We start from the raw sequence: 25,558 nt of genomic DNA, 5'->3' as shown, positions 1-25,558 counted from the left end.
TCTCTATCTTTCTGCCATAACATCCCTGTGTATTATCTTCCAGCAACCAGATTTAACAGATGAAAAAGTGAAACATTACGTTGTTGCATTTACTTATCTCCCAGACAAAATATTTCACATATCTTTCTAAGTAAATGGCAGAAATACTTTGTTCCAAAGGGCATGACCTAAAATTTTACTGGACTTATTGCTAATTAATCAGGTAGTTATATTACTAGGAATTCTTTTTTCTAGCAAGAACATTGCTGTTATTTGTATTTCCTAAAAATAAAGAAAATCAGAGATGGTTCAAATTTCATTTGCTATTTACTCATTCACTTTCATTTCCCCAGTAGTTTTGAGTTATGATAATTTTAATTGTGTGAAGCTCATTAAGACTTTCAAATTCTAGTAATTTCTGATACTTAACATGCAACAAAGAAGCCAAAGGAAGTATTGGCCTTTCTGCAGTCAGTGGGGTTTGTATTTTTATTTCAGTAATATTTTATCCACGTCTGTCAACAAGTACTGTCTCACTTTCTAAACTGTAAGTTTGTATATGGTTTGAATGTATTGATGATTTTGCTCTGCTTACCTTTCAAAAATGGTGTTGCAGATTGTCTGGTTTTTCAATATATACATTTGTTTTGCCTGTTTTTGTAGTGTTCAGTTTTGAAACGCAGATGTAAGAATGTATGAGAAATGATACCTTTATATAGCTTTAACAGGCCAGATATGATTAAATTTTGAAAAGCATCAATTAGTAGATGCTTTAAACAAGTTGATTAATACTTTAAGCATTAAGAATGTAAATATTAACATGGTTCTCCTAAATTAACAAACCCCCTTCCCATTAAACCTGATGTTAGTTGATACTTATGGGAAACCTTATTAGGAAGATATTGCTGTAACCCACCCATATCTTAGAATCAAATACGTGATTGGATACGTGATACGATATTGAAAAATGAGGAATACGCTATTATCAATCATTATTTTTTAAGTTTTGGAATCATATTTTACCTATTATCTTTGTTGTACATTATATACTCTAGGAGGTAGACCAACAGAGGGCTTTTACAGTGTTGTGAAAATGGAGGTGGGTGATTTATCTAACAAAAAAAAACCCAGGAAAAGAAAACCAAACCAAAAATAAAATCCAACTGTTCTTGTTTTCACAGAGGAAGATAAATATGGTCTTTACTCCAATTTGTTGTTCAAGTATTTTCTCGCAGAGGGTGTTGTCTGTGGACATGACTTATTTGTTGCTTCTGCTAAAGAGCATCCCAACAACATCTTAAAGGTAAAGAACACTCATAACTTTTTACAAGTAAAGCTGTAATCTCTTGATGAATTGAAATACATTTTAAAGCGCATATATGGTGTAGTAAGAAATTAATTAATCTTGGTGATCCATAAGAACCAGACAGACTAGCTGGGTTAGTTGAATGGTTTGAGTAAACCCAACAGTGTACAGTTTCCACCTGCCTATCAGGAAGAGTAGTTAAGCTGCTTCCAATATGTTGTGGTGGAAACAGTGTACAATTTGTGTAGATATTTTTTGTAGTTTCCCATAGAAAATAAAAGTAGAATTTAACCTCTTTACGACTTCCTTTACACATACTTTTCATTCTGTCTTTTTTCTACTAAGGAAACGTGGCCAGTTTTGCGTAGGTTATATAGAAAGGTTCCTTTCAGACTTCAGTGTGATTCTAAGCAAACACTGATAGTTTCCATTATCAGGAAACTGTATAAGGGAAAAAGCCTGATCAACAATGAAAAAAATGCTGAAGTGTGAGGATCATCTTACCAAATGTCATTAAATATTTTATGTCTCTCTAAGGCTGCTTTTTTCTAATATCAAAAGTAACATATAATTTACTGATTACTTCTGTGTCAGGTGAAGTTTGGCTATTTTCGTAAGAGTGTTCAGAGACTATTTCTGGACAAAATGATTACTTTTTTCCTACCTAGTGATGATATATTCTATGCCTAATCTATTCAATACCGTCTTCAGTATTCAGGACAAGTATGTTCTTAATGAATTTGCATGATTGTGGTTATGAAAAATCTTAAGATGTTTTTAATGATCTTGAACCTAAAGACGGTTTATTTAGGAGTGAAATATTTATCATTTGTTCTTGTGGTTCAGAATATAGCATAGACAAATAGGTTAATATTTGATTTCAAAGTATGAATTACATAAGAACATGCTATATTTTTAAATAATGTTTGTTTTTAAACAACTGGTGATTAAGACATTGACCGTACAATACATGATGACTGCAGTTGTTCTTCTCATAAAATTTAAATCACTCAAATTAATGTTTTTATTGCATTGCACTAAAACTGCTTAAAATAGAGTAGCTAACATACATTTTATTCTTCTTTCTTTCACCTTTGAATCAGTTGTTCATAGCATGTTATATTTTTCCTAGCTCTGGTTCTTTATGCTTTTGCAAGTCAGTCAACAGACATTTTTACTACATCTGTCATTCTTGAACCAGTTTGAGTTTGTGGTCATTGTGACTTATTGAGCTCTGATGTCTGATTTGGAATAAGTTTTGCTTCTTACTTTTCAGGTAGATACAAGGTAATAATACTTCATTCCTCTGGTGTAACTCCATAGTGGTGTTACTATAAAGGATTATAAATGGAAGGACAATATTACTACAGAAAAGCTGGGGAAAACATAGTTTTGTCTTGTTTTCTTCCTCTATTTGTGTCTTTATGTATATCCAACAGTATTCTTGTCTGTGCTTTTCTGCAGTTACTGTGACTATTCAGCATTTCCTTTACTTAACAGACAAGGCACAATAGAGTTGATTTCTCTGTTTCTGTTGCTGTCTGAAATTGCTTCGGTGAATTAACCCTGTAATATGCTAGGCATCAATCTAGAAAATTACACTGGGAAAGCTTAGGCACTTCTTGAAATGCCAATATGTGTTACCTAAAATACAGTATTGCTTCACCTGGAAAAAGGCTGGTGTTAGCCACAGTTAGGTCTCCAAACCACAAAAGTGGAGGAGTTATCCCTAAAACCGTCTTACTTGGCTTCTAAAAGAGAGAACCTTCAGGTACTTCAAGAAGTCCTCTTCTGTCATAAAAATGAGGTTTTGGGGATTTGGATGTCTCCATCAAGTCAGGATTTTAATATAACATATCTGACCGTTGAAGAACATTGCATTTTATTTAATGAGACTGTCTTCTTTACTGAAAAGGCAATTAAATAATGGTACATATCAACCTGAATTATACACTTTGTGCTTGTTTTTTATTGTATGAAATTCAAGTATAGATTCAATATATTCTATGGTTAGTATTCTAATTAATGGGTGTTTTACGTAAAGGCAGTTCATTAACTGCCTTATGTCCATACTATGTGGTCAGTTTATCTATACATTCAGTTCTTTGCTAAGATGCCATAATTGCCTTATTCTAATTTTGTGATGTGATTGGAAGTTTCTTGAACCTGTAACCAAGACGAATATTGCTGGTAGTAGGAAGGGGAAAAGACATTCTTAGAGACCATAATTATCTTGAAATTGTGTATAACTAAAAGACAAGCAGAGGATAAAAAGCCCTGATCAGCTGCCTAAGATATATTATATTACCACCCACCAATTTATCCATCATCCTTTGAAAACATATTCATGCTTTTTGTAGTCAAAGCTCCTTCAGGAAATTGCCATTAAGACATAATGCTGAAAAATTATACATCTCTGGTAAAACCTACAGAACTATATACATACTGGTTTTTAGAAAGTATTTTAAACATTTGAGAGCATTTCTGTTCAATTTATGTTCTTCAACTAAAGGTAACATTTTACTGTAAGGGCATAAATACTGGGAATAGTATATAATGTAAGAAATAGTATGATATACTTCCGTAGTTGATCATAAAATAATGATCAATTATTTTGATCATTATTGCATTGGTAAATGGAAAACTAATTCAATAATAAAATAACCAAGGGAAACATTTCATCTTAACATTCCGTTTTCAGTACCATACCTTATTAAGCTTAGACTACAAATTGTGATAGGCTGTTACGTGCTCAAGTTTAAAAACAAAGAGAAACAAGCTCAGGAGTGTCGCATCCCGAATAGAAGGAGGTGAGGCAGGAGGGCCAGGGTAAGGAGCTGCTGAGGAAACTTAGAGGGGAAAAAAGAAGCTTATAAAAGGTGGAATTGAGGACAGGCAGCCTGGGAAGAATACAGGGATATTGTCTGGGAAGCTGGGGTCCAGGTTAGGAAAGCTAAGGCCCAGTTAGAATTGAGTCTGGCAAGGGATGTGAAAGATAACAGGAAAGGCTTCTATAGATATATAGCAAATAAAAGACAGACTAGGGACAACGTGGGCCCTCTCCAGAAGCTATCGGGAGAACTGGCTACCATGGATTTGGAGAAGGCTGAGGGTCTTAATGACTTTTTTGCCTCAGTCTTCACTGGCAAGTGCTCTGACCACACCACCCAAGTCTTGGGAGGCAGATGCAGGGACTGTGAGAATGAAGACCTTAGGCCCACTGTAGGAGAGGATCAGGTTCGAGACCATCTTAAGAACATGATTGTGCACAAGTCCATGGGACCTGATGAAATCCATCCACGGGTCCTGAAGGAGCTGGCGAATGAAGTTGCTAAGCCACTGTCCATCATATTTGAAAAATCATGGCAGCCAGGTGAAGTTCCTGATGACTGGAAGAAGGGTAATATAACCCCCATTTTCAAGAAGGGGAAGGTGGAAGACCCGGGGAACTACAGACCAGTCAGCCTCACCTCTGTGCCTGCCAAAATCTTGGAGTAGATTCTCCTGGAAAACATGCTAAGGCACATGAAAAACAACAAGGTGGTTGGTGACAGCCATCAGGCTTCACTAAGGGGAAATCCTGCCTGACCAATTTGGTGGCCTTCTATGATGGAGCCACGGAACTGATGGACGGGGCAGAGCAGTTGACATCATCTACCTGGACTTGTGCAAAGCGTTCGACACTGTCCCGCATGGCATCCTTGTCTCTAAATTGGAGAGACATTAATTTGATAGATGGACCACTCGGTGGATAAAGAACTGGCTCGATGGCCGCACACAAAGAGTTGTGGTAAATGGCTCGATGTCCAGTTGGAAACCTGTAACGAGTGGTGTCCCTCAGGGATCGGTGTTGGGACCAGTCCTGTTCAACGTCTTTGTCGGTGACATGGACAGTGGGATTGAGTGCACCCTCAGCAAGTTTGCCAACGACACCAAGCTGTGTGGTTCGGTTGGTACGCTGGAGGGAAGGGATGCCATCCAGAGGGACCTTGACAGGCTTGTGAGGTGGGCCGATGTCAACCTTATGAAGTTCAGCCAAGCCAAGTGCAAGGTCCTACACCTGAGTCGGGGCAATCCCAGGCACAGCTACAGGTTGGGCAGAGAAAAGATTCAGAGCAGCCCTGCAGAGAAGGACTTGGGCGTGTTGGTTAATGAGAAACTTAACATGAGCCGGCTTAAGTGTGCGCTTGCAGCCCAGAAAGCCAACCATATCCTGGGCTGTGTCAAAAGAAGCATGACCAGCTGGTTGAAGGAGGTGATCCTGCCCCTCTACACTGCTCTTGTGAGACCTCACTTGGAGTATTGTGTACAGTTCTGGTGTCCTCAACGTAAAAAGGACATGGAGCTGTTGGAGCAAGTCCAGAGGAGGGCCACGAGGATGATAAGGGGGCTGGAGCACCTCCCGTATGAAGACAGGCTGAGAGAGTTGGGGCTGTTCAGCCTGGAGAAGAGAAGGCTGCGTGGAGACCTCATAGCAGCCTTCCAGTATCTGAAGGGGATCTATAAGGATGCTGGGGAGGGTCTCTTCCTTAGGGACTGTAGTGGTAGGACACTACCACTAAAGGTTCAAACTTAAGTAGGGGAAGTTTAGATTAGATCTAAGGAAGAAGTTCTTTACTGTGAGGGTGGTGAGGCACTGGAACGGGTTGCCCAAGGAAGTTGTGAATGCTCCATCCCTGGTGCTGTTCAAGGCCCCATTGGACAGAGCCTTGGGTGACATGGTTTAGTGCGAGGTGTCCCTGCCCGTGACATGGGGGTTGGAACTAGATGATCTTAAGGTCCTTTCCAACCCTGACTGTTGTATGATTCTAGTAAAGTAGATAAGGTTTTTTCTTGTATCTTATTTCCTTCACTGCATTTAGTGACTATACTTTTTTTTATTATTTAGCACTCTAAAGTTAATGCCAGCTCTTTTGAAGTTGCATATACTGTATGTGTTTGAGAACATACAAATTCAAGTATATGATTATAGTTATTACAGAGGAAATCTTAAACACTGTGATGCTTTTTGCAAGAAACAGCAAGCAAGGGGGTTGAATGTTTCCTTGAACTGTTGCCAAAATTAGAACAGGCTTGCATCCACTTTAAGTTAGGCTGGGTATCAGAGTGACTTCTGGAAGCTATAAAAACACAGTAACTATATAACAGCTTAGTTCTTCACACCTCTTCTCCTTGTTAGTGCCAAAGTATGGTTCCAATCTTCATAATTCAAAAAAAAAAAAAAAAAATCTTTTTGGTGGCTGCATTTCTGTATTTTTCACTTTTTCTGCTTCAGCTTTGGCACTAAAATTCTAGAACTGCCAATAGAAAAATTTCTTTGCTTTTTTTCCTAATTATTTTATCTAGACCTTTCAGGAGAACTGATTCTCACAAGTTTTAATGAGAAAAAATTGGATTATATTTGCTAGTTATGAACTCATCTTAACAATAAAGAGTGCTCTCTGTTAAGTCACTTTTAGTGGGGACCCTGTGCAAGTTGGTCTCAAAAGGAAGGCTTACTGGTCTTTATAGGTGCTGGGAAACAGAAACCAGCATCCACTGAAGACCAACAGTTTCCTTATGGGACTCTTGCCAATGTTGCATCAATGACCATTCCACTGGGAACCTGAAAGCATGAGGTGGAAAAATGGGACTTCGAGAACTGCTTTCTAGAGCTGTGTCTGTTCATCTCCTATGGAAAAGTTGAACACTTTGTGTGATTACTGCATTTCTATGGAATTTCTGTTTTCAAACTGGAATTTACTACAGGATACTTCTGCACTCCCTTGAGATTGCGTTTTGGAGATTCTCATGCAGGAAGAGAAGATAAAGAGCACATGCTTCAAGAACAAAAATGTATTTGGACGTAATCTATGAGCCTACTGCTTATTGTAGGATGCTTTTCCTAAATCCGTTATAGAGGATAGGCTTCTTAGAAGGAAATGCATTCCCCAAAATTTTACCCCCAATCAAATCCTTTGAGGCTTACCATAATATGGCATAAAGCGGTATTTACCTTACACATCTGGTGTCATTGTATATCCAAGTTTGAAAATGAACAAATGTGCAGTTTGCTCTCTGGAGAACCACACAGAAGATTCTCTTGAATAGTAAAGCCCTTAGTGTGCCCAGGTATCAGATATACAGCTTCAGTGTGTTTGCTGATATATCCTGAAGTCAAGTCAGTCAGGAGACACCACACTAGTGGTGTAGGGTACCACAGTGAAAGATCAAAATGTGGCATCACTTGGTGGGGAAGCTGGCAGGTGCACGTGGAGAAGTGTAATGGTTTATTAAAAAAACAATGGGGACAAGATAAAAAAAAAAATACCTCCAGGAACAAGTTGAAAAGATCTCAAAACAAAATTCAAAGTACATTTTAAATATGGCATTTTGGCTTAAGTGTGTCATTTAGAAAAAAATGAAAAAAAATCACCTGCGACAAACTGGTTATACTGAGTGGACCTAAGAACAGAAAGTGCACACTTACTCTTTTCCCACTGAGAAGATGAATGCAGAATGAATCTGGCAAAATGTAGATATTTCCAGGGTTAGTTAAAAAAAAAAACAAACAACCAAACCAAAACCAAACAGTAAACAACCCACTGAGCTTCAGTGTTGTATTACTGTGTATGCAAACAACCTCTTTAAAGAAAGTATAGCTGTCTACATGGACTTTTTTATTCCAGCAAAGTACTTTTAACCATGATGCTTACATTTTTCCCTATAGATATGACTCTAAAACATTGTTTCATCAAAGGGAAGAATGGAAACCTGGAAGAAATGATCAGGCTGGTGACTAGGGCTTAACAGGCTTCCATTTTCAAAGAGCACTAGTCTAACTCCTTCCTATCTCTTCACTACCTGGTGTTGGGAAAGAAGCTGTGTGTGAATGCAAGAGGTATTTTTTATGTCATTTGACATTTTTAGGTGCTACATAAAGAAATTAAAAGCATAACAACTTGAAAGGTAAAAATACATATGCAAATAGGGCTACATTCCTATTATCCTGTTTTTTCCCAATGGTATTCTTAAAATATATGAGCTTGTTGGTGATTCAGCTGTTGCATGCTGTTCAATGTTATCACTTAATACACAGAAATCCAATTACAGTTGCAGCACTGCTGAACTTTTCTACCACCTATTATTTCTCTTTCTGAAGTGAAGATAGCCTTGTGGCACAAAGACTAGGGTTGAAGCTAACCCTGGCAGCTGTCTCAGAGTTTGAAAGTTCCTTTGAAAAGTCTAATTTCATTACTATATAGCTTTTGCTTATCTGTTTACCTTTCTTACTTGCATGGTGAGTAAATGGAATGTCTAATTTTACTTTTTTCTCTATTAAAACACAAATGTTTTAAGTATATTGTAATATATAATTTTCTGCATGACAAAACAGTGTTATAAACTTGACAAAGAAGTTGTATGGGTGTGAAAGGATACTGGAAAAAAAATCACTTCTCTTTAAAAAGAATGAAATCCTTTTAAGCAGTACCCACGCTGGGAACTCTCTAAAGTGTAAAGCTTAGTCTTTGTCAAAAGTTCTAACCAATCTAATAAAAAGATTTTCCAGAACCAAAGGAAATAAATGTTTGGCTTAAATTTCAGGTTTTCTATTTAGCAATCCTTGGCTGTTTGTTGCAATATTTTCTTTCATGATCTTAGTTATGAAATTGTGATTGTTTTTAAACACAGCTCTTAGCCTGTTCAATGTATCATAAAAGTAGCAGCTTAAAAACCCCAAATGTTTAGGCTTCAGTGTTCTCAAATAACTATTTTACAAATCTACTTGATAACTCTATAAAATTGATTTGCTCAATTAGTGAACTATTGCTTATGGTGCTCATCTCTAAAGGTGTTCGTGAGTAATGCTGTTATTATTAGATCTGTTCAGGCTAGCGCATTATACATTGCAGCAGAGTTTACAGAATTTTGGGCAAGGGCACTCTTTATTTTTTTCACATTACTTCTTTTACTATGTCATCTCTTTTTTGTTGTATTCATCTTTTACTTAAGTGTTCATGAACTGGTTCAGAAAAAGTGAAATTAAAAAAAAAATAATCTACTTATATGCATTCCTGGGTTTCAGTGTTGTGAAACAGAGTGCAAGATAGTGCAAGGAAGTTATAGCGAAGGGTTCTGTGACTTGACTGTAGGGTTCACTTCTGTATATGTGAAGTAGAGAATATATTCTTCTGGGTTAAAAAAAACCCTAAATACCCCTTAGAGTACTTTCAGTTAACCTTCTTTATTTCCTAACCCAGAAGAATATTACTTCCCTTTTCTCTTCACACAATTCTCATTTATCCTGGGTTGACATCCATTTGGTCCTTTTGAATGTCAAAGAAAAATTTCCGTAGCACAGCCTTACCTGGAGATGGAAATAAATTGTACAAGGGCCACTGAAAGGAGAAAAATTCTGTATCCAGTCATTTGTGTTCTTTAACAATAGACCTTGTCTCCACAAGTGTTTACAATCAAAATAGAATCCTCCCCCTTATGGGAGTAGGGCTCTTAAAACTGACATTTATGTAATACATTATTGAAAAGAAAATATTTACCCTTCCTGACTTACCATCTGGTGTCCTCTAAATACTAAAAATTAACGTATTGAAAGAGAGCCTTAAATTCATGTGAGTTTAAACTATTTAAATATTGTTGCAGTTAGAGTTCCACAGTGAGCTGTATTCCCTTTAGTATTTTTTTATTCCACATTTCTTTAATCATACCTATGATGACAGTGCGTTGCAAAATAGCTGCATAAAATCATGTGAACAACATATTTATTGATACATAAATAGATAATGTTTTAAATTCTTAAGTACTATTAATTATACAGTTATTGAAACCTGTAAGGATCAAAGGATTTTATATAAGAGGGATTTCACATACAGCTTGGATTATGTTGCTAAATAATAGCACAGTAGTACTTCTTTAGAATTGTAAAATAGCTTAGAGAGGAGTATGATGCCTATAGTTGGTGTAATGCATTGGTAATTAAGAGGGTGTGAGGTTAAGCTTCATTAACTGCTGTGGGATTGTATCTTGGATTTTATTATCCCCTAGAGAACACAAGAAGTGAGAGAGGTCAAACTGTTAGAATCTGATTTTGCTTCGTGCATCTGCCAAAACAAGGCAGGCAAAGTAATGTGGCAGCAAACACAGAAAGACCTGGCTTGCTAGCAGATACGGGTTGTACTCCATGTTATTACAAAGATAAAAGATTTATTAATGAAATTAATTATTTCTTGTTTGCAATAAAACCTTTATAAGCTCAGTTTGTAGAAAACATATTTATTTTAATTGCATTGTCCTTTAGTATTAGCGCTTTGGAAAATAATTTTCTTTCCCAAATTTTTTTTTTTTTAAATTTTAAAACATAGCAACAAGCTTCCTTCTCTCTTTTTTTCCCTCCTACTACAGCTCACCTAGACAAAGACAAATGTCCCAACCAAACCGCACTTAATAACTTTAGCACTTGTCTGCCTTTTTGTGTATTCATGCTGCAGAGCAAAGACTGGTATTTTAGTTGACCCCAAGAAATGCTGTGTTTTCTTTTTTTTTTATTTTAACTAATGCACTGCTATGTGCTTTGGATTTTAATATGCTTTATGAGAGATTTGTCTTTTTTTAGCCTGGGAGAATGTAACAGTTCTCAGGAGTTGACACACTGATGCCACAAAATTGTCAGTCCGAAAGCTTTTCAAAGCTATATGATGTGGGATACTTTTAAGCAGAAATAGGTTAAATAGAGTTACTACAGGCTGATAAATCAACTGTCCTTTTCTTAGTCTTTTGTTTAAATAACACTTTTATTTCCAAATTCTGAATGTAATTTTGGAAGTAACTTTTCAACGTTTTCATAATCTTGTATTCTGAAATTCTGAATTTTATTCTAAGAATATAAAAGTATTTAAACCTAAATAGGCTCACAATCCCAAATCCTTTTTTAAATTCTAATATTTTCAGCAGAATTTAAGTGCTATTTCTATGTGATAGAGAAGTACAGTTCTCAAGCATAATAATTGTTTAATAAGATTGCTGGAAACTAGTGTGTTTCTCAATTTGTAATGAACCTGGGAGAAAGAGAGTTGTGCTAAGTCACTGCTCCTGGGTCCACCCACACAGATACTTTGAGGAGAAGCCCAGGCTTAGCCATCTTAAAAATATTGCTCATAAATGTCTTCCACTGCTCTCCCTACATGTTTTTCTGTATAGTTCTCGGTTCAATTTTTATATAGCTGTGCCAGAAAAACCAGTGTTCTGTGGCTAGTTTGGCTGCTGGTCTGCTTCACCCTTTCCATAACTTATTTTTCCTTCTAGTTTTAAGAACAATCTGAGAATGGATGAATGGTTTGTAGTTCTTGGACAGTAATGAAACCTTTCATGACACAGAAGAGCTGTGAAGTATGTATCTAACAGCCAGCCTTTATCTTTGAGAATATACCTGTGTTATGACAATGGGAGACTTTTTCTCATTTGGGTGCTTTGTATCACTCAGGCATGGTCAGGTTTGGAAAGAGCTCTTTCCTTGAAAAAAAGAACAACATTTAAATATCAGTGTCAGAAGAGGGGAATAGCCTTTTATTCCAGTTGCATTTATCATGAAGATAAAAAGAGGATATGAAGATAAAGATGTTTGGATCATTTCAATTTCAGTATTGCACATAAAGCAGGTTTATATATTTGCGTTCTTTGTCTGTAATTCTGCCCAGTCCCAAGCCTACTAACCCGTTCTAAGCTCTCTCCCTTTCCAAATGTGCTTATACAAAGATCTAGTTTTGAAAGTTATGAACTGGGGTACATGAATCGGGACATCCTAAGGCAAAATAACATTAGCAATCATCTGTGTATCCTGTTTAGTCTTCCACGAGGCTAACGAAGGTGTGCACGTTGATTTCTAGTCAACGGAGACATACCTTCAAATAGCAACCACACGTTCTGCCTCTCTTTCATACAGTTTAGTGTAAATGTCTCTCTTCCATATAGTGCTGTGTAAGAAGGTTTTGTTCTGTGTTTGAATGCAAGGCAGGAACTTTTTTTCAGTGTTATGTGAAGGTATTGAAGTAGCTTGTATTTTATCAGTAATGCTTGGAAAATCTCTCACCCCTTACTGTCTTGACCTCTGTCACGTGATGTGTGGTGTATATGAAAACAAATGTATATAGCTAAATGTCTGTCTCAAATTTGTCTTTGCCTATTATTATATAGTAACAATGAACAATGAACAAGTGACAGGCCTTTTCAGTGATTCTAGAGGAGAAAAATATTAAATAGCTTGAAAAAAATATTGGTGCTTGTTTTCTTTTTACTTACAGTAAAGGTGAACTATGCCATTTCCTGGATTTCAGCTTTGTGTTTGATGTGATGCCTGCTCAGTCATACTACAGCAGGATGAGGTAGCAACTTCTTGTATCAGTGGTAGGATCTGAAACAGGCACAAGCTCTGGGAGTTTGATGAAATGCATAAACAGGATTTCAGGATTTCTTCCAAACTGTGACTGGCACTTGTTTTCAGAAAAGCAGAGGTTACCCGCTGGGATAGAAAGTTACAGGTAGTACCTGAGAGCCAGTTGATCGTGCTGAATGAAAGGAAGAGATATCTGGAAATGTTGGTTTGGCCTGCAGGATTATTCCTTTACAGAACTCACTTTTTAAATGAAGGTTGATTTTTTTCTTTTTTTAATTACTATAATTGAACAATATTTTGACATGATCATGTATCAGCAGCTCTTCACTGTAAAAGAAAGACAGTTTACAATAGCCAGTTTAAATCTATGAATACCTCTATTAGGAAATTAAATTTGCATAATAGTTTAACTGTCCAGTAGTTTGTTTTCAACATAGCACCTTAATTTGAAATAAGATTCATTAACTCTTTATTGTGGATATCTGAGTTATAACATCAGAAATTCAAAACAATTTTTTTTTTTTTTTTTTGAAAAATGCTTTCTATAATGCTCTTAGAAGTAAATGCAAATAATGTGTATCCACATAGATGTGAAATGCATTGGCGTGCTTGTCAGCTCATGTTTGTATTTATACTTTCTCAGAAGCTTTCAGTACAGTGTTCTATTTTCCGTTTCTCCTACCTGTCAGAAATCTTTGAAAGTTTCACTGCTTTCGTTCTGGGTAGCTATAAGGAAACTTTGACAAAAATTTTTTATTTTTTGTTTTTACTGGAACATTTGCTATAAATCTGTAAATTTAACGAAAGTGGTAAATACTAACTGAAAATTACCATCTTTGTTTAGCTTTCCTACCCACAAACCTTAATTTTTACAACCATAGTAGTATGGGTTTGTGGTATTCAAGTGTATCTTCTAAACAAGCTGTAAGAAATCTGAACATTTAACTCTGTGCATCAACATCCTCCTGAACAGCCTTTACCAGGCTTTTGGAGTTCATTTGCCAAATGAAAGTAAATAAAACAAAATTATGTGCTCAAAGGTATGGCTTGCATCTTCTGCTCAGCTGCTGAAACACAGGGGTATAGCTGTCCTATTTCTGCAACTCTGTTGAAGCAACAACATAAAAGTTTTCATAGCTTCCATTTACTCTTTCTCTGGGAGGGTGTACTGACCAGCCACTGAAAGAGACAAACAGTTGTCCTGAAATTAGAAACATTTGTTCTCAATGTTGTCACTAACTGTAGATATTATGTTAATTTATACTAAAGAAACAAAAATAAATCATGTTGTTCCTAAGATTACATACTGAACTATACACAGGTTTTTCTCTTCTGTATTCTTTAGTACTGAATTAGCATAATATTAAATCCAAAATTGATTAAAACTTTCGTTCTCTTATTTCTATGTGTGTCTGTTTATACCGTGTCTGCCTACATAAAGCTGTGACTGTCATTTAGATGTTTATGGTCAGTATCAGCTCTGTCTATGTTATGTTTCATTTGTATCACATACTTCCATTGAGCTGCTGCTTCGAAAGTTTTCAGATTTTTTTTTTTTCTTTTTTGTCTTCACACCTAATACCTTGTAACAGAGATACTGGCTAGCTCTATATATTTTTAACTCTTGAGACCACATCTCAGTTCTCTCTCAAAAGTCTTTGTTTAATGAAAACTTAGTCTTCAAATAAGTCTTGGATCTATTTTAAGCAGATAAAGAGTATTTTTGCCCTCCAGTTTACAGAGATGGGTGATAAAGTTTGGTCAGAAAACTTGGTAACACTTCATTCCTCCAGTCTATCAGCATAAATTCTGAATGCTGTGCTTGGTATCCATCCAGCGCTGTTCATTTTTTCAGCAATGCAAGAAAGACAGAAAGCAGAAGTGTGTAATACGACATCGTTCCTAATCTAGGTCTAAGTCAAAGCTGCAGTTCTGTCCACATAAAACAATTACATCCTCCTGTGTGCAATGCTTTTTTATTATTATTTATTTATTTTTAAAGCCAGAAATGTTTGCATTAGATCCTTATAAGCATTCTAATTCTAAATATTTGTCCCTTCCTTTTATTCCCTTATTTGTGTTCGTGAGGTAGCCATCATTTGTAGATATCATGCGTAATGGTTAGGAGAAGAGAAAATTCAAACCACCCTGTTACAGTTGTTTTCAGCCTGTGTCGCTAGGCTGTTGGGTCTGTTGAAAGATCTACAGAAGCTAACAAAGAAGAGTGATCTTATTGTAAAATAGGCTAAATTCTCTATGCAGGGAACTTGTCTGTTCTCAGAAATAGAATAGTTTAGGAGATCAACCTTTAAAGCAAGATTTTAAAAAAGGGAATGTGGATGTTGCTCAAGATGTGTTGTGTAGAGTATTTGGTGTGATATTTCCATTCTGCATTCTGTTATAGTTGTATAGTTCATTTTCCCCATAATAATTACATGTATTTCTTCACACTCAGTTTTAGTATTGAGACAGTATTTCAGAACAGCTATTTTAATCGAGTTTTGCTAAAAATTTTACAACTATCCATTATATTAAAATAACTATATTATCTAACTTTGGGGGGGAGGGAAATAAAAATCTGAACTGCCATTTCTACTGACAGCTGACATTCTTTTGCTCTCCATCTGTAGGAGCTTCCAGCCCCTTTGCTTGATGAGCAAAGAAATGAATTGGGGAAAGAAGCAACAGCTGTTAAGTCTGAAGATTTTCAGGATTCTATGAAAATAGCCTGGCGCTACCAAAATTTACCGAAAATGGAGGTAATCGGTATTTCATGTTTTTTTCCTCTTGCAGTCAAAATGAATTTGCAGAACGTATGTTTTTTTCATAGAATCTAGACAACAGAACTGCCAACAGACAGTTTTACAGGATTGCCTCCTGAGGGCAAATTATCATACACAACAAATACCAAAGTATTTTTTGAGTACTAGAGATACAGAGAGAAAAGGAATTTGAGAGTGCAAGAAATGTAAAACTTTATGCAGACAGTAATAACTTGGAAGTAAAAAAACCATTAACATTCCATGCGATTTTTCCATTAGTATTATTAAATTGAGACAGCTTGTTAGGAAAGTTTTAATAATTTGGTCACTTACAGACTTTCCCCAAATTTAGTTGTACACAAATTGCTTAAGTAGGTTTAATCAACAGTACTTACTAGGTCTCTGTAGTGAAAGTACTGTGTGAAAGCAAGCTGTTGACCTGCTTATCCATGTGCATAACAACAGAAGTAAGCACTTGAGATTATATCAGCTTCACTGTCACTAGAAACTAATCACTGTGCAGGGAGAATATAAGAAACAAGCGCAATGGTCAGTCTTTCAGAGTTTACAGTTGTTAGTGTTTTGTGAATAATATATCTCCAGAGGCTGGTGACTTTCTTATTTGATCCAATGGCACAACCAACCTGTAACAAAATTATAGCATTTCTGATGATCTAGAACAAAAAGCTTATTTTGCCCGTACATTTTAGCCTACATTTATAAATTCTGGTTTAGATGTAGTCATACCTGCCTAGTAAGTTCAGTCGTAGTCTTAAAAACATAATTGGAATGTGACAAAATGATCTTACAAGGCTTGGCATGTTTGGTTTTCTGTGAAATTGCACAGACATGGTTATATAGTTGTGTCAGAAAAGACTTATATATGGTGACATGCCAAATCAAACAGCCTGCAGGGTAATCATATGATCTTATCAATTTTTTTATTGCGGAGCTGGCTTTGCCACTCTGAACCATCCCCAAAATAATCTGTCTGTTTTAAAATCTAGCAGAATTCCTGGTACATTGATATGGAAACAATTGCATGTTGGTTACAAATAGTGTTCTGATGTACTAACAAAATACAAAAACATACAAGTAATCCAGGTAGGTATGCAGTCATCTTCTATAACTTCATAGAAGTAATCACTTCTTCCACTAATACAGTGTTTCTCTATAATACATAATGTACTTGTCCTCAATTATTGAAATTTTATTAAGCAAAATAGAATAAAATCTTTTGTAGGGTATTTCCCTTGTTATCATGGTTCTGAATTGGATGCTGATCATTCTGAATAGCTGAGGTACATTTTTAATGTATATGTTAAATTTATTTTAAAAATTAAAACTTGCAAATGAAGGTCTAAAGCTGTCTAGACCTGAAACTCCTCAGGATATTCTGATTAGTGAAAAATAGGTTTGAAATTTATATTTTTCAAATTTTTTTTTTTGCTGTTTTTTATAATTTTTTTATAATTTTGGTGCTGTGCTAGATTAATTTGATTGGTGAATATACTCCAGTGAGGAAAAATCTCATGTTGCCTTGCAGCACCCTAAATGCTTGATACACTTAGTCCTATCATTTAATTAACAACTTTGGTTGTGATTTATTCTTTAAATTTTCTTTTGCTGAAAAAAAAAAAACCAAAAACAAAACAAAGCATTGAATTAAATTTCAAGGCGTATTTTCAAAGTGATTGAAATAATAAACCAGTACATTTTAAAAAACTGCTGTCAAATAATTTGAAGTATGAAAGAGAGAAAATAGCTTTGCTTTAACTAGAACTCTAAACATGTTAGCAGAAAACTTTTCAGTCCGTTATCTGCCTTTACATGAAGTTAAGAATGCTGAGTAAAAGCTGCCTTTGTGGTATTTTTGGTGCTTAATTTAGTTTTTATTTCTAAGTAATAAAAGAGATTTTCAGTAATAGTTCACATATTCCCTTGCCATTTATTAGACCTCTTTTTTGCATGGTATTTATATTAGTACTCTTCATGACTATTGTAGTTGCTCTTTACATGTTGCACATACATTGTACATCAGAAAAAGACAGAAGATAGAGAAGTATATGGGCAGCCTATTTTGCAATGCAAGACAGTGTGGGTTTTTCTGGGGTTTTTTTGTGGGTTTTTTTTTTTTTTTTGAATGAACTGCTTATGTTCTTGGGGCAATATATAAACTGTCACAGCATGAAATCAATTTTCTGCCTTGATTCATCCTAAATCTGAGATTTCTAGCACATTAGTATTGCAATTAGAAGCATTAACAGCAGACGATAGCATAAAAGCACACTCTGCTCACTGACAATTTAGTGTATTTCTCCTTGTGCAAAGTAGGAAACCTAGAAAGAACAGGCATGAGCCTCCAATCCACTAATAAATTTATCAGATCAAACTTAAGAGGAATGGAAAGTCTCTGCTTCACACTCTCCATGGTCATTCTGCTAAGGCAGATTATTCATGCTTACTTGATTCAGGTAGGCTTTTTGCAAGCTTCCCCGCTAAGCCTGGGAATGCAGTACATTGAGGCCTATTCACAGGCTTCTGACATAGACTGAGCTTTTATTGCATGGTGTTTTATTATAGCCAAATCCTAGTCTCCACCCAGTTTGTAGGCACTGTGCTTATTCTTTTGAATCAAGAGAGGTTATCACCTACCTTAATCCATGCAGCAGGGTGGATTAAGGACACCAATGTGCCTCAGGATTCTCAGAGAGGATCCTGGAAACTTCTTGTTTCTTCTTTTTTGCTGTCTTTACTAAACTCTATTGGGCCTCAGTAAGGATTTGCATCTGAAATGGGCAACCTGGAGCTTTTCTCAATGAAGACATCAGATCAAAGTTCAGTTAGTCAAGGCCTTTCTAAAACATTAAGGGGGCTTGGAAGTACACAATAAAAAGATGAGCTCTGGCAGAGATTGCAGTAAAAACATTCTGATCTGTAATCCGGATAAAGAATAGATTATAGGCCAAAGAACAGCCCCTGTTTAAATTGCTTTCAGAATCCTCATTTTAAATAAAGTTACATTTTACATTAAAAATGTTTAGATTTTGATGGATTGTTACATTTCGTTGGACTTCCTTCTTTAAAAATCAATTGCTGATAAATAAATTGGAACACAGAGAGCATGAGTTTCTATCTTTTTTTGAGTAAACTGATCTGCCTTTTATGACTAGATATACATGAGCAATTTTGTCTTTTTTTTTTTTTAATTAAAAACTGATTATTTGTTTTAGTGAAAAGTTTGCATTTAGTTTGGTTATTCTATTGGTTTTGTAGGAAAGATACGGTATTATTGTTACTGTTTATATTCTCTATAACTGACAGGCCTAGTATCCATTAATCAAATAGTTTCAAAATATATGCTCCAGATCAAATTATTCTAATTAATCTTAACAGTTTTTTGTAAGCTGAAGCGTGAAACAAAGTTGTGGAAATGCATAGCATGATTGATTTCAGAAAGCTAACTATAAGTACATGGCCGTGTCTGGCATGTCTGTATTCTTTCTTTTTACTGTTACAGTACTTACTTTATTAGCAAGACCGAGGTTTTTGAAAACCACAAGCTTTCTGCAATAATTGGAGTTGGAACTAAATAATTTGTTGCTCAATACACAAAAATTTACTTGGATCCCATTACTGTAATAATTCAGTATACCTATCGCTATTCCTGTACATAGCAAGAATAGCAAGTGTGAAAATTGGAGCAGAAGTTGTTCCAAAGAATTTCATTGCATAGACACACAACCCTGCTCAACTTTCAAATAGTGGATAAAATGTATATATTGGTCTGCTTAAAAGAAAAATCCTTTTATGGAATGTTCTAAGTTGTTATAGAACCTATTGAAAAACTTTTGAAATTATTGGGGGTATTTCTGGTCACTTTTCGAAAGGAAAGTCCATGCCTTTAAGTACAAACAAAATAGCATTTCATTTTACTTACCAATCCAAACTTCTCTTCAAAACAACCTTTAAAAAGCATTCTGTTCTACAGCATGAACATGTTTCAATATCTCTCTCACCTGTTCTCTTACACAACCGCTGAGATATTGAATCTATTTTAATACTTTATCATTTAATAAGTGAGGTGGTTCTTGGTTCTCAAAGGGAATTCAGCTTCACAGTAAGTCTTGGAGTTGGGAGACAGAATCATAGAATCATAGAATCATAGAATCGTAAGGGTTGGAAAGGACCTTAAGATCATCTAGTTCCAACCCCCCTGCCATGGGCAGGGACACCTTGCCCTAAACCATGTGGCTCAAGGCTCTGTCCAACCTGGCCTTGAACACCGCCAGGGATGGAGCATCCACAACCTCCCTGGGCAACCCATTCCAGTGCTTCACCACCCTCACTGTAAAGAACTTCTTCCTTATATCTAATCTAAACTTCCTCTGTTTAAGTTTGAACCCATTACCCCTTGTCCTACCACTACAGTCCCTAAGGAAGAGTCCCTCCCCAGCATCCTCGTAGACCCCCTTCAGATACTGGAAGGCTGCTATGAGGTCACCACGCAGCCTTCTCTTCTCCAGGCTGAACAGCCCCAACTTTCTCAGCCTGTCTTCATATGGGAGGTGCTCCAGCCCTCTTATCATCCTCTTTAAAATATTTTTGCACATTCCTGCAGTCCAGGCTTAGGGTAGGTGTCCTCTAAATAAACTAATAGGTGATCTTTATTTTAACCTGCTGTTAAAAGTCCAGGATCCAGCACCTTTCTCAGTCCTGGCATCCTACCAGTTAGAAATACAGTGGTTTTGATTGATATTTGTATTATGAAATTTATTTGGTTATTCTAAATGACCTTTCTTTTTCCTCAAAAGAGTGAACAGTTGATGAGAGAGAATCTGATCCTGAGCACAGTGGTGTTTGTGCCGTAACCTAAAGATCAATTTTAGTATTGTTTTGGTAATCTGTTACTCCTTTACAGTGTGTTCATTAAAAAAATACTATATAGTGGTTTACATTTGTGCCAAGTGTTTTCCTTCCCTTGAAGAACTTCATTTGCCTCTGAGCTTTACTCTGCTTGACTGTTCGTTCCAGGATAGTTTTGAAGGGCAGAAAAGATGAAGAAAATGGGTTGCTACATGAAGAGCAAAACCTGTACAATTCCTATAGCAGACAGCCTCTATGTACTTGAATGCTGCATATCATAACAATCTAGGGGGGGTTAACATTGCATGTGTGATTCAAATAATGTTGCAATTTGCATGCCGAACTCCATTAATGTGTAACAAAAATATGCATTCTTTTCCCCTGTTTATTTATTAGCAAAACATATTAAAATGTGTAATTCCTTCTGTGGTATATATTAAATTTAGGGGGGTTATGATGTTCTATATACCAAAAATTGAGAGCTCATAAAGTTTCTTCATTACAGTAAACCATGGTTATTGTGTGTAATGTCTGTGTAATGCTCAACCTGCTATTTATTAAAAAATCAAGAAATTAAAAGTAGTTCTTAACTATTCCCTCTTTTTTGCAGTATTCTATTAAAAGCAGTTATATGAAGATGCAGTGGTATTTTTTTCTTACTGGTCATAAATAAAGTGAAATATTTCCAAAGGCAACTGAAAATGTTTCTGTAGCAACATATCATTCCCAGAAAAATCAGTTAGGTGGAACACGTCCTGGTCTGCATATTTCATATTATCTGGCCTTTTGAAATTTGTGATCACGGAGTCTAGAACATGTGCAAAAATACATATTTAAGTATCTGACTCCACCTTGGTGAGGCAACTTGGAACAGTAAAGTTTGAATTCTCTGTGAAAAATTCACATTATTGACTGTCAACAGGGATACCAAAACTTTATAGTAGATATTATAATGTTGTCTTACTTGAAGAGTAGAAATAAAAGAGTGGGGAAAAAAACAGGTTTCTTCCAAACGTATTGCTGGTTAATTATTTTCTTTTGGCAGATAATCATTTAACAGGTTATTGTAATCAGTATTGTTGTTTCCACAGGCCAACCCAACAACATCTCCAAAGTTTGGCCATTATTATGATATTTCCAAAACAATGTCTCCAGAACTGCTTCGGACAATAAAATGGCACAGTTTTTACCTTCCTGAAGAATTGTCTTTACAGCCTACAGTGAAAACATGGTAAGTTGTAACACCACATGCCTGCACGTTAGTAGTAAAGGATGTTTTTGCATCTACACTTGCTGTGAAAAGTCTTGTAGCCACTCATGGCTCACAAGCAGTTCAGCTGTGGTTCTTATGTCGGTGCTACATGCCACAACTGGCAGGAAAGCTGCTGTGGCACAGAGACAGCTCAGTATACTGACTCCTCAGCTGAGGGAGGAAACAAGTTGGCGGGGACAATTAAGGCAGACATTATTAGGACAGCCTAGCTGCAGGTTCAGTCCAGCCCTATTGCCGGCTGAGTGTGAGGACTGGGGAAAACTACTGCTATCTGTCTGTGAACTACTCCCCGAGCACCATGCCCCATCAGCTTTCGGAGATGTGTGCATCAGGTGGCTATCAGTCTTAGGAATATATCCATACAGTTTTTAGGGCTAAGAAGACAGGACGTCTTTGACCTATATAGCTTAGGATGCTGTCTCACATTAGTTTATTATGCGGTTTTATTTCTTACATCCTACAGCTTCACCTAAGGAAAATATAAAATACTGTGAATAGAATAAAATCACTAATGATGCCTTACACAACACCCCTAACTCCAGAGAAAATCATAAACTCTTCTCTGAATGAAAACTTACTATACCTTATGCCTATCAGTAACGAATTAAGGAAGATCAAGAGAAAACAAGTGACAGAAGCAAAGCTTCATATTAGCCTGTAGCACACACATCCATTATATCTTTCTTGGAGATATTTCAGTTCAAGTCAAACATCAAATATGGGCTAGCGATCTCTTTGTTCAGCCCAGTCACTTAATTTATATAATACCTAGTTTTATAGATCCCAGGATATAGGGCCAATTCCTGAATATTGTATGCTGTGTTGTGGTTGATTTTTACCGCACAGTGCGTGTGAAGATTTTTGAGCACACTCCAACTATCTTCAAAATATATTAGCAGTGTTGTGTGACTAATGCTATCAAAAAGCATAATTTGAAAAGCATGGTGGTGCTAAAACTGGAATTTAATGTGGAAGACATGCAAAATGCTTCTGTTCTGCTCAGCCATAACAAGGCTGTCCAGTTTTGATAGCATCCTTCAAGTAAACTCTGGATCAGTAAAAGAAGGTTGTGAAGATGGGCGTACATCTAGAACTGGGATGTATGGCCCATGACAGAGGAATGGAAATTCTTAGACAATTCTAAGCAGAGTCTTAAAAACCGACATTAAAAATTGACGTTCAGAGGATAGTTAGTCTGTTATCTGCCGAAGGGAGGACAAACAGTCATGGACTACAGTAGACAGTAGGGGTAGAAATATACAGGCTGGAAGTAGGGAGATATTTTTTAAATGATTAGCATGAGATATTTATTTTTCTCATTATTAATATGGGAAGAAGTTGCCTTGCAGACATAGGTTGGGAGTGTTATAGAATCTCCATCACTGAAAATTTCTAAGGACAAGTTAGGTAAATATCTGTCAGACCTCTTGAGGTCCTTTTCATCCCTATCTTCTGTGATTCTTTAATACGCATTAGTCAACAATGTGTTAAATCCAGTACAAAGTAAGAATGTTACCAATTATTTCACTGCTCTGAAAACGCTGATGCTTTTACAGTAGGTTTCTACTGTATTTCTTACAAAAAAGGAAGCATTCGTTTCTTGAGGAATGAAAAGACGTTCACAATCCTGTCAGGAGGATTTAATTTAAAAAGTTTATAAAAGGGGGAGGGAAAGGATATTATTGTGTTGGCATTAGTGCTTGGAAGATCAATACAGTGCTTCTGGCTTCTAAAGGTAACTTCAATATATCATAAATAGTAAAAATTTCCGTTCTCCTGATTAACTAGACAATGATTTTGAAACAATCTGATAGTCACAGTTAACTCTTCCAACAGAAGTTAACAATTTGTATTAGACCTCATCTTTGACTGCCTGAAGGTCCCACTGAGAGCTTGAGCTACCCTTTTTCACTCTGTGTTACAGTGAACTACGAGCGTGAACATGGCTAGTTAGCATGTCTCTACTTAGAGGATATAATTTGCTAAACGTAAGCTTCTCAGATTGGGGTTCTTAGATGCATAGCCAGAAAAACACCTGGTTGCATAATGCTATTAACCTATATAGCATTGCAAAATCTCTGTAATCTATTAGGCTTACAGTACCTCAAAAAAAGTACTGATAGCCTGGAAGGGACTAAAAAAAAAAAAGTTACAAAAATTAGTTGAAATAGAGAAAATCTCTAAAAATGGTTTGGGTTTTTTTTTCAATTTATTTTATCAAAGGGTTGATAAATAATTCCAAAATAAAATTATGCCATTAAAGCAGAAAATACACAAGAAAAGTAATGTACCATGTGTTCCTGTGCAGCTTATACTCTTCTGACAGAAGCAGTGAGTTTAGTGAACGTATATTTTACAATCCTTGGAAAAACAGTGCTGCATCTTTTAATTAGCAAGGTCCTTTATCATAATGTTTTGTGGCATAAGAACCATGTATTTGTAAAAAGGACCAGATCATCTTGGTGCTTCTAATTCTCTAGCATCACATTGAGAAACCTATTTTATTCAAACTGCTCTTCAGTGAGTGAACTGTCTCTGTAATTGTACCTAATATCTATTGCAAGATAATTACAGTGCTTCCCTTACTGGATCAGAGATGTGGAGGCTTTATTTGGACTCTTGGCGCTTTTAGAAATCATGTGTATGTCCCTCTTCTCCTATCCACACAAGCACTCGACTTCTTTATGGACTTGCAAAGAAAGGAGATTCTTTGGCTGATTCAACAGAACAAAGTTATTGAGTGGCCTTTTACTTTGCAATTAAAGATAGATTTGGAGGTTGTGTACATCATTGGTTCACCTTAAAGTTTGGATCAATCTTTCTTTTCTTTCCTGTATTTTTGCATGCATGTGTGTATCTATCTGCTTTTTAGCAGAGGGAGGTGTGGAATACTGTGTTTGATCTCCTTTCTGCAGTTCTGGTACCTGATGGCTAAATTAGATTACAGAGTCCCCTTTTGGCTAATCACTCAAGATGGTTAGAAGTTCATTGCCCCATGACAAACATTAAGTGAAAACAGATTGAGAAGTCTGTTCTAAAGGAAGTAGTAAATGGGACTGGGTGTTTGGTGCCAAAAGAAGGCATAAACCTCTTTCTTATCTCCATATTTTTTATGTTAGACAAAGGGCGCTATGTTCTGCCCTGATGCTAAGACCAGGTTAACAGGGTTGTGGGGCTGACAGCAGCTGTTTTCCAGTTGTTGCTAGGACATTCTGGTGTCCTTGTTGCATCACTAAAGCTGGTACTTAACAGGAAGGCAGAAATATCCTCTTTGGTATCTCTGCATTGCAGAAAAGGCTTCCTTTCTACCCCTCTACTTCTGTCCTCATTGTTCAGTTGCAATTACCAAAAGAAAAGTTTGATAATCAAGGGAACTATAATAATTATGCAGCAGTTTTTCAATAATACTCCTAAATTTTACTCTAATAATTATGTGCTTTTGAAAAAGAATAGATTTATCCAGAGTCTAGATTTACTGATAAGTTTAGATAGAACAGGTTTAGCTGTCTTGCCTAATGGGGTCTCCTTATACACAATAAGGCTATTTGTCATACTCTTGATAACCTAACCTTTGTTAACTGCTTAGAAACTATCAACAGAGAAAGCAGAGGCTCTATCGTAACCGGGATACCTTCTTGCAGCTCCTGCTTTATCCATTACTAAATTGCTAAACAAAAAGAAAAGAAAAAAAAAGAGTAAAGAAGGAATTGTTTAAACTCATTATCAGAATTAAATGGTGTTTAGTAACAAAGCCAAAAAAAAAGACTAGAAATTAGAAAATAAGAAATCTCTTATGTCCTTCTCTAAATATTATGACAAACACTGCCAGAAGGGTAATGGAACTTGTTTTTATAAATACTGTTTCCACAATATTTTTCATGTCCTCATTTACATTGCATGCTTCAAATTCAAGTAAACCATTAATACTTCAGCAAGAAGTAGAAGAGCACATATTTATACATTTTAAAAATTTCTATATTCATTAC

At 36.0% G+C, this 25,558-nt stretch overlaps 1 protein-coding gene across 7 annotated transcripts in view; it reads left to right on the top strand.

Annotated features, from left to right (window-relative positions):
• The window catches only part of ELP4 (elongator acetyltransferase complex subunit 4), a 144,888-nt gene that overhangs the window by 15,536 nt on the left and 103,794 nt on the right, over positions 1-25,558 (top strand). For all 7 annotated transcript variants that reach the window (XM_030483006.1, XM_030483000.1, XM_030483001.1 and 4 more), the window contains 3 exons: positions 1,161-1,282; positions 15,302-15,430; positions 21,391-21,530. In XM_030483006.1, coding sequence (XP_030338866.1) covers positions 1,161-1,282; positions 15,302-15,430; positions 21,391-21,530 — 391 coding nt within the window. The remainder of the gene's footprint in view (positions 1-1,160; positions 1,283-15,301; positions 15,431-21,390; positions 21,531-25,558) is intronic.

Source organism: Strigops habroptila, chromosome 4, assembly GCF_004027225.2.
Source record: "Strigops habroptila isolate Jane chromosome 4, bStrHab1.2.pri, whole genome shotgun sequence".
Lineage (NCBI taxonomy): Eukaryota > Metazoa > Chordata > Aves > Psittaciformes > Psittacidae > Strigops > Strigops habroptila.
Note: the sequence above shows the minus strand (reverse complement) of the source record. Positions and strands in the feature narration are given on the sequence as shown.